Source organism: Aulonocara sp. 'chitande type north' Nkhata Bay, linkage group LG4 (assembly GCF_057382095.1).
Source record: "Aulonocara sp. 'chitande type north' Nkhata Bay isolate Kocher_YH1m ecotype deep benthic linkage group LG4, A_spYH_male_GT1.1, whole genome shotgun sequence".
In the NCBI taxonomy this organism is placed as follows: Eukaryota; Metazoa; Chordata; class Actinopteri; order Cichliformes; family Cichlidae; genus Aulonocara; species Aulonocara sp. 'chitande type north' Nkhata Bay.
Window position 1 is genome coordinate 35,891,928 of NC_141347.1, and position 9,958 is coordinate 35,901,885.

General features: G+C 42.0%; 1 protein-coding gene across 2 annotated transcripts; it reads right to left on the reverse strand.

The window, feature by feature from the left end:
- Nucleotides 1-682: 682 nt before the first annotated feature.
- Nucleotides 683-8,978, reverse strand: LOC147333187 (uncharacterized). Of its 2 annotated transcripts, none has more exons than XM_086290192.1 (4): nucleotides 8,807-8,978; nucleotides 4,230-4,361; nucleotides 3,786-3,915; nucleotides 683-2,050 (listed from the first exon to the last, which is right to left on the reverse strand). In XM_086290192.1, the coding sequence occupies exons 1-4, from the start codon at nucleotides 8,961-8,963 to the stop codon at nucleotides 1,786-1,788; spliced, it is 684 nt and encodes a 227-aa protein (XP_086146318.1). In that variant the 5' UTR covers nucleotides 8,964-8,978; the 3' UTR covers nucleotides 683-1,785. The 2 variants fall into 2 exon arrangements, with proteins under 2 accessions (XP_086146318.1, XP_086146319.1); XM_086290193.1 differs by having other exon boundaries at nucleotides 8,827-8,952.
- Nucleotides 8,979-9,958: the final 980 nt, after the last annotated feature.

Below are 9,958 nucleotides of genomic sequence, written 5' to 3' on the forward strand. Positions count from 1 at the left end.
TGTCACGTTCTGAAAGCTGCTCTTTGAAAACAAAAGCATGAAGATTTTCTTTGGCTGCTGTGTGGCGACAGCTAAGATAACAGCCTTATCTGAGGTAACGTGTAAAAATATTTTAAATTACCAGCAAGAACCCATCTTACTGGCAGTTCTTTGTTTCGCATGTTTGTGCTGTTATAGGGTAAACATGCACATATTAACATACGTATGCTACGATCAGTATTATAAGATAAATTAGCAGTGCCTGCATATTTCCTGAAATGTTGCTGAAGTTCATGGTTTTCTGTCTTCCAGCTGCTGTCTTCGGCTCTGTGACCTCAGCTCCTTGTTGCTCCTCCCACTGCAGAAAACTCAAAGAACTTTCTCCGTCCTCGTCATTTGTACCATTGTGTCATTTTACAACAAAACAGCTTTCTAATGTCTACATGGAACATTTAAACCCCCAAAAGACTGTCTCTGTACAGTCCATGCATACATCTCAGGCTTGCGTGCAGAACCGTCCCATAATGCATTGCGTTAGTGACGTCACAATTAGCGGTTCTATTCAAACTTCACTGATTCTTTGCTTTAAGACTATTACAGGAAATCTACTGTCACGCAGTTAAGACCAAAGCTTTATTCTGAGCTTTGCTCCTCAGATCAAACGAACCTCGTTTCTGAAGAAGTCCACAGCAGAACTCTCAGCTGAATGCAATAAGTGAGTTTATTTGCAGGTTATATAATGCAGCAATAGGTACAAACCAGTAAACATGTTTGTACAATAAGCAAGCAGAGTGCAGACACAGGAAGGCTTGAATAAGGCAGCATTATCTTGATGATTTTGGTGGGTTAGACTTTTGTGTCCAATTGTTGATGATATTTTAGTAAAATGCCAGAATCCCTGAGTATTCAGTTTATTCACCAAACTGTGTCTTCAAACCTGATCTTAACCTGTGCAGAACAGGTTAGGCACAGACGTGGGCTGATACTTGGAGTTGCTCCGGATCTGGAACCAGGAAGTTTCGGAGGATTCTTTGATTCTTTATCATTGCAAGAAAGGACAGTCGTCATCAATACAAAGTAAAAAGTGGAAGGTGTTGTTGTGATGTTCTCAAAGACAAAAACTGATCTAGATCCAGGTATCCTTCTGGATCTCCAGATTCTGCTTTCAGGTGAGCTTTGCTTTTTCTTTCATTTTAAAAATAATCTACACAAAGAAAACCTCAACCAGGTCAGGGGTCAGGGTCATCAGGTCATCAGGTCAGGCCATTGTGTTCTTTTATAATGTGTTTAAAAACAGCCCATTTTTGTTCTTTAGGCACCAGAATAACACGTGAAGAAGCAGCTAGCTGGTCATTTATTAGAGTTTTGTTTTAATTTGACATGTGAGCTCTGCTTGGCTTTGAGGAAATTAGAAAACTGACAGGTATAATGGAGGTGAGCAGAAAGCTCCAGGCCGAGGGCTGCGGGGACTCTAAAGAGGTTAATACACCCATGCAGGTGAGATCTCACCTGATGATAAAGATGATGAAGAGGTTCTGAATAAAATAAAATGTAAAACTCAGTGCATAGAGCACATTTGTTTAGTTTCTCTGTCGACTAATTGCATATATTAGCGAATAATGGCTGATTTGGCATTTTTCTGAATTTTCAAATGAGAGTGAGAGATGTTAGATCTCCCTATAAAAAGCTGAGCTATGCAGAAGCTCATAATATAGTAAAGCCTGCTAAAAAGAATAGATTAGCTTCAGACACAAACAGCCTGAGAAGCAAACGTCAGAGAGGAAAAGCCTCGTCGTAGCCGTCCGGTTAGGACGAGGCAGGGGCCTTTTTCCTCATCACCCGCCTCTGCCTGACGACTGGAGCCACAGCAGTGCCAGTGTTGGGGTTGGTGCTGGCGCTGGTGTTGGGGTTCGGGTTGGTGTTGGCGTTGGAGCTGGTTGCGCGGCTGGTTTTGACCTCATCGATAAAAGTTTCTATGGCGGTGAACTTATCGGTCAGATCGCCCAGACGAGTCTTGAGGGCGTTGAACTCTTTGAAAAGGTCGTCTAAGGCCTCAGACAGCGGCTGGATCCTGAACACGGGGCGAGTGAAGACAATATAAATCAAACACACACGCAACGCTTTAGTTTCCTCTTCATCCTGTGCTAGTAGAGATTGCTGCCTGCTCGCCACACACATAACTTTCACTAAAAGTCTCTTTGGTAGCACACGTGTGATCCTCGCTGCAGTTAGTGCTCCCTGTTCTAGTTTAAAAGTCTTTTTCTTGCAGGTTTTACATGACATCTGTAATTTATGTTCATGTCTAGTTACCCAGAAATATAGGCTACAAAGTCTTCTTTCTTTATACTCCTGTTGCAAACTGCACACTCTCTTCTCTCATTGTGAGTGGGTGTGTTCCTTAATGTAGACATTTATAAAGCAAACCATGTATGAAAGCGACCAACAGTCCAGGATCAATCACAACATCAAACTGTGGGTTAAAGTAAGATGACAAACACAGACTTTGATCATTGGATCAGCAGAAAAACTGAACTAAAAGACTTTATGTAAGAAAATTAAATTTGAGGGAGAAACATGTCTGCAGCTGTGCTTATGTAACTTCTGGACCACAGCGATGTCTCGTCTGCTGACCTGCGGTGAGCGGCAGGAAGCTGCAGAGTCCCCCTCTGGAAAACTGGAGCTCCTTTCGGTCAGTTTCTATTTTGACGTTTAAATTGCCGTTTCATCGGTCTGCTGTTGGTTCCTTTTTTCATTGTCTGTGGAGCTGCCCTGTTATTCTACAGTTTTGGAGATCACTTATAGACAAGCTATGTACTATATTTAATTGCCGACTGCATCTGGGTCCAAGGACTTGCCTGTTAGGACTGAACGATGAGCTACCTGCCGGCTTTCGCAGCAAAGATCTCCTTCACATACTGCTGCACTACGCTCGAAAGTGCATTATGGTACTGTGGATTTCTGATAAGGCCCCATCTGTCAACCAGTGGCTACAGTCTGTGATATGTATCATGCCAATGGAAGCCTTCTCTACAGCACTTAAGGACAAACCTTTCCTTTTCTATCGCATATGGGACCCTTTTTTGGCCCACCTGAACACTCCTTCTGCTCAGAGGTTGAAATCGGGCTTACGGGATTTAGCCTGGCAACAAAGGGACGATTGTTAACCTTTTTCATTGTTTATTAATATTGCTGTTGGCTTTCTCTTTCTGCCTCCCACGTCCTGCTATACATGTAGATGCATCTTTGTCCTGTGTATGTATATGCTGGTGACTGCTGTTTTCCTGCTCTGCAATTAAAAGTTCAAAAAAAAAAATAAAAATTGCCGTTTCAGCTGCAGCTTCCTCTGACGGCATCGGCCGCAGAGCGTACCCAGTAAACCCCCGACTTCATTTTCAGCCCCACGGCTAAACCGCATTCCTGTGGTGCCTCTCAGAGACTGTTTCGCTTCACTCACGGGGAACAGTTTGCTCGTTCGTTTACACTCTTCTGTTACTGTCATGGATTTATGTAGTGAGAAAAGACCCAAATATATGCTTTCTATTTCAGCCTCTGTTTGTCTTGATGACAGCTTTGCACACAGTTGTCAGTGTACCGGCCAGCTTCATGAGCTCGTGCTGGATTTCTGGACTTCTTTGTGCACCTATCAGCTGTGCAAATGGCAAAATTCAGCTACTGCATTAGTCGCATTATGGCAGGAACACTCAGCTAAAAGGAACAGTAGATCTGAACTGTAAGGCACATCAGAGGTTTGTGTGCCGTGGGATTTTGTGGCGTCATAAACGAATAAATGAGACCCTCTCTCGTACCTGGCGTAGTCCGGCAGGAGAGACTGGTGGTCATTCTGCAGGAGCCCTTTCATCTGGTTGATGATGTCGAACCGCCAGTTGTCCAGAACCTCGGTCAGGTTGGCCACATTGCGCATGTTCACCCTGTCAGCTGGGACAGAAAGTCACAGCACTGTTAATTTTCAGCCATCTTCACTTTGTAACGATTAGTGAGAACACACCATAATAAGCCCCAGAGGTCCTGTTTACTTCAAAATAAATTCAGATTCAAGGAAGCTCCTGTGTGAGCCTCTTAAAGGAGTATTTCATATTTTAAGACACCAGCTTGGAACCTGCATGTACAGGTTTAACAGGCAGGCTTTCTCTGAGCAGTGTGATCTTTCACCTCTACCTTTGACCTCATCATGATGGACCCTGAACTTGACCCTTGACCCAGAGTAAACAGAGAGTAATCTGGGTGCTCACAGCCTTCCTTGAAGTTCCATTCGTCGGTGGCTTTGGACGCCGGGCGTCGCCTCTGGGCCAGCACCGTCAAGGTGGAGCCAGTCAGTACCAGCAGCAGCACGCTCAGCTTGGAGGCCATGATCGCACTCGCACCTGCAGGCAGAAGCAGCAGATGATCTGATGATGAGGAAGAGTGATTTCAATCCATCTGAGCCCCACTTTGAGCCCTCAGTTTTAACATTACCACCCTGTTAAATCGATGAATAACTGTTGTCCAGCCCAGCACAGAGGTTGAAACATATTTAACCCAAAACATGATGGTTACATAAATCCAACCAAGTTAAAATGGAAATACTGAACAGATCTCAACCCTCTGTAGTCTCATCAGTGTTGGCATCTTTAGAAGCATCCTGTGTCAGAGACCAGCACACTGATCTGTTACTGCGAGTGTGGTCTCTTTACAATCACGCCATGAAAAGCCTTCAGTTTTACGGTATTAGCTTCTCTCTCAATAAGTGAATTTAAAGTCCTTCTCCAACACAGCGTCTCGAATAATCAGGCCCCGTGTGGTCTTAAACACCTCGTTGTCTTATCCTAACAGAGCACTTGGAGCTGAACTGCAGCCAGAGCCTCCAGCTGGGTGAAATTTCTGATCAGACAGTTCTGATAAACACGCTGGTTGTCTTGTGCGAACTTGTTTTTATCATCTGTTGAACACCTCAGTTATTCATGAGTCCTCTGCCTGAGCACATCCTCTCTTATAAACAGTGTAGGAAGCGACTGCGAGGCTTCTCACAGGTCCTCTCAGAGCTCCCGCCGTGACACTGTCCTCTTTACACCGGCTCTACAAAAGGTTTAGGGTTCAATTTAAAAATCTGGTGATCACACACAGAGTTATTGATGACCAGAACTTCAGCCATAAATAAGTACTGGATCTCTGAGGTGAGCTGATCAGTGCTGGTTAAGGACAAAAGGAGACGTGCGTTTGAGGTTGTGGAACTTTTATTACACTTCCAGAAAAACACTTTTAGTTTTTTAACCTTTTTTTATCTCATAAAACATTTTGTGACTTTTGCTCTTGTAAAACAGTTTATTTACATATAAACTTTAAACGTTTGGGTCCAGCAGACAGACACACGCTCTACTTTTAAGATTGGACTTTTTTGATAAAGCATACAGTTAGAGCTGGATCACGCAACCCTGACTTTGCCCTAATTATGTTTTTCTTGTCCCTCTAGCACGGTTGGTTTTTTCTACAGATATGTAGACATATGAAAAGTTACTGTTTATCATTAACTGATTGGAGCCTTTCTCTGTGGTGTTGTTGTTGCCTGCACGCTTTCAGAATCAGAATACTTTATTGATCCCAGAGGATATTATGCTTTTTATGGGTTCCTGGGACACTGGTTCCTGCCCAGTCCAAAGACATCCTTGTTAGGGTTAACTGGTGATTCTAAGCTAGCTGTTAGTGTGAATAAGAGTGTGTCTCTCTGAGTTGGCCCTGTGATAGATTGGCCACTTGTCCCAGCTGCTCTCTGTTTCTATAAAGCTTTAAATGCCACTCTGTTCCTCTAGAATAAACTGTTGCATTACTTTTCATTAGTTCCTAACATATAAATACACTGCTCAAATAGAGGAGAGAGTTACCACCTACTTTGACCCCTGTCTATTGCCTTAGAGTTTTTTTGGTTTTTTGGGGGTTTTTTTGTTTGTTTGTTTGTTTGTTTGTTTGTTTGTTTGTTTGTTTGTTTGTTTTTACACCTATAGTTCGTTTACTCTGGTCTGAATCAGTTGACAAGTTTGTAAACTTGTAGTTTTCCGTGATTTGATTTCTTTTCACACAGAAAAATCCAAGCGAACTCCAAACGAGCCAAAAGGAATCAGTGCAAACCACGTAAGAATCTTCAGTCTGCTGATTGGCCAGATGCGTTTGAGGCGGGAGCAACAAAAGTAAATACAGGAAGAAGATGCTGCACTCTCAAATGTTGGAGAACGCAGAGAATTAACATTCATTTCACGGATAGTTGCTAGCCCATACAGACCTTTCACCTCGCTGTATACCAGAACACAAAGCATACACTGCCATTTATTTATTTATTTATTTATTTATTTTGCTCAAAATTGCAACGTACTCCTGCTAGGAGTCAGAAGTCAGATCACTTCCACATGGTAAATGAACCTTCTCCTCCAAAGCATTTCGGTGCAGTTGCTTTGCTCCGCACCCAACTGCGATTACTGCGATTACAACTGTACAAATGAAAAGGATAAACACCGCAGGTCTACCTCAGAACAGAAGCCCCGCCCACATTCTGTTGATGAGGGGCAGCTAATCAGAAGAAAGCGGTGGAGGAGCCCCAGTATGAGATAAAGAAGGATTATTTTGAACTGTGACTCATGCAAAGCTGCTCTAAAAATTGAAAATGAGAAGAACTGGTCCTTTCAAATCTTCCCCTTGTGTTTCTTTGTCTTATTTCAATCATTTAAATGTTGACATGTGTCCCACTTGTCTCTTTTAATCCTTGTTTATTCTGCTCTGCTTTGCTTATTTGCTTATTTGCTGGCTTTACATGCAGACGCAGCTTTTCTTTTGACACCTCGTTTTTTATTGAGCACTTTAAATAATTTTGCTGTGTGAATATTGATTCTTTGACTGGGTGATTGATTGCTTTAGAAATAATTGGCAACAATGGTTTAACGAAGGCACTCTAGCAATTTAATTGAATCACCAGCAAACCACCAACGGCTCAGCATCACACCCAAACGACTCAGACATGTCGATAAGTTTGGTTGTTTGCATGGCATTAAAATAATTGAATCGTATATTCAAGCTGCTTCTTTGTGCTCAGCCTTATGAAATGCAGATTGCCTCCTGCTGAACTGCACAATATCTGTCTGGAAACATTGCTCTGTACGGCCGAAGCGAGTTTGCTCTAGAGATTTGATTATTCCTCAGCACTGTGTACTACCACCGTGGCTATCAATCCTAATAAAGTAGAGAAAGGAAATCTAACTACTGAGTGTACAAACTTCTAAGTCTTCCAGGCTTGTCAGGAGTGGAACACAGGAAGAAGCGATAAACTCTCAGCTCCTGCAGTCAGCTCGCATTAAAGAGCGAGTCCGAGCCCGAGTCAGAGCGCCGATGCACAAACCAGACCTGACAGAGCGACTTAGAGGAGAGCTGCAGAGGCACGCCGAGTACAGTCTACCTCAGCAGCTTTGTGTTTGTTCCGCACATGCCTGCAAAAATACACAGAGGCAGCAGCAGACTATACAGCCGGCCTTCCTGCACACGTGTGTTTAAACAGAAATAAACCTGCCGTTACGCTCAAAGTGAAGCGGACGGGGTTTGAAGCCATTTCAGGGATAATTCTGGTTCATTTCAACCAGTGATGTTTTCCATTGGCTCTCTCTGAGAAGACTTGTTGGATAACAAAGTTTTTTGTTTTACAGCTGTAGTCGTCTTTTTAGAATACGTGTCTGTACTTATCATTTGAGTCTCTTTTGAATCATTCATAAACATAGCATCCTGGGGAGTATCTATCTAACTATCCAGCCAGTTTAAAATCACTCGTTTTTGGACTGTCGAAGGAAAACAGAGGCCCTGGAGTGACTCCACACAAACTCCAAATAAAGGCAGCATACTGTGCACATATTATACATAATCATAAAAATCACCAGCAGCACTCATAATTAGTGGCCTGGTGTTGAGCGATGCCAAAATATGCTTTCCAAAACCTGTATTGATTTTTGTATTTGCACATTGGTGCATCATCCAGCGATCAGAAGAGGAACTGCCCCTTTAAATAAACTCTGTCATCAGGGGGGAAAAAACACTTATGTAACCAGTGTTTTTATTAACTATGACCCAGTCTTTCTTCATCTTTGAGCTGCCTAATCATAGCCACACAGACTGAGTGCCTTCAGTACAACAGTTCCTTAAGTTACCTTGATTTTCTCTGAAGGTCTACCAGATTATTTTCATGCAAACCCATCACTTACTTAGGACTCAAACATATCCTTAAACCAATGGAACACACTTGACCACCCGTAGTGCAAGTATACACACTCCCACAGGATCCAAAGAAGATAACCACACACACAAACAAACACATCTTTTTGCCTTCGTCTCTGCTGCAGTTTTTCTCCTCAACATCATTTTAAGCCACCAAAATCTCATCAGCTCCAACCAGTCTCAATCTGGGAACCATGAAATAAGTTTGGCCTCGCAGTGAAGAAAGTCACATGGAAACATTCCCAAGAGTTTTTCAATATTACAACGGCAGATGCCAGATTCATGTACATGCTCTGCATTAATAAAGAACCTCATTCAGGTGCATCTCAAGTATGCATTAGACTTATGGAGCTCGAGCTTTCATGCAGCACGAATACAATAAGTGTTTTCTTGCAAAGCAAAGTAGCAATGCAACAGTTTTTAACAAAATAACGCAAAACAAGAAAACAAGAAGAAAATATAAAGAAAATGTAAAAATAATACAGTTTAAAAAAAAACAGAGCCCTCTGATAGTGCTTCTCTTCCTTTTCTGAACCAGCCAGCTATAAAATAAATGTGAGTAAATGATGGATATTTCTGCACATACCTGCTAATGTTAATATGTACCTGTTGTTTTGCAGCTCCTCTGCTGCAGATCTTTTCACTCGTCCCAACAGAAGTGAGTGACAGGCATGCAAGAAGTGCAGAAAGTACCAGAAGGAGAGAACGCAAGCATAAAACACACCCCTCCTACACACAAGCATGCATGCACATGCATATAAACACTAAAAAAAACACTTCACGTTCTGAAACTCTCTCACACACACTCGGCATCAAACCTTTCCTCCGTCATTATGGAGGCCCGGTGGTCAGCACACTGTGGTTTGGGTTTGAGGCGACACTCCAGGTTTCATCTGTTTTAGCCACTGTTTGGTGAGTATATTTCCTTCTCCTGAATCCTTCAGATATGAGATCATCTGTGGATTTTACCAGCCTGTGCTTGTGCTGTGCTGAAGGATAAGAAGGAAAGAGAAAAACAGAGAGACTTTAAGAGAGACAAAACTAGAGACATTAAGTTGTAAACGTGTAGAAGAACAGCCCTACAAAGCACAGGCCCAGGAGCACAAAGGAACAGAGATCCCTGGTCAGTGATGATTGTCAGTATTTCTTGCTGATAAGTAAATCAAACAATCACAAAGAGACACAAAACACCAACAGATAGACAGAAAATTTAAAAGAGAAGCAAAAAAATTTTTTTAAAAAGTTATAAAACAAAAGTTACAAAACCAAGTTAAACAAAGAACAAAGACACTCAAAATTCTTTAAAAGAGATTTAAAGAAATTCATAAAGAGAAGAAAGTAAATAAAGAAAAACAAACAAAAAACACATGCAAAACCAATGCAAGCGGGAAGACAATGACTGCAAATTCACACACGCAGGCTCAAAACTACTAACGATTTGTAAAACTGCCAAAAGGCGACGCAATATATGAGACAAGCTAAAACAAAACCAGTACAACTAGAAACTAGAAGGACACTTAATATAAGACATTCTTTGTCAAACCAAAGGGGGAGAAGCTGCAAATGAATTTAAACACTATAAAAATGCCACAGAAAGAAAGAAAGAAAGAAACTTAAAGACAGCAGGAAAGTTTTATATTTTCTACGGGACGGTGATTGTCTTTGTCCAACAAGTAAATAAAGGTTCTAGAAAAAAAATACGTTCAAACTGTAAGGTGATTGGCTGTTACATACGCCA

What these genes read in the sequence shown, in the direction of transcription:
- LOC147333187 (XM_086290192.1), bottom strand. Translation starts at nt 8,963, where the DNA reads ATGCTTGTGTGTAGGAGGGGTGTGTTTTATGCTTGCGTTCTCTCCTTC. An exon ending in GTACATATTAACATTAGCAG is followed by an intron (nt 4,362 to 8,806) that starts GTATGTGCAGAA and finishes TTCTGCCTGCAG; the next exon opens with GTGCGAGTGCGATCATGGCC. An exon ending in ATGGAACTTCAAGGAAGGCT is followed by an intron (nt 3,916 to 4,229) that starts GTGAGCACCCAG and finishes TTTCTGTCCCAG; the next exon opens with CTGACAGGGTGAACATGCGC.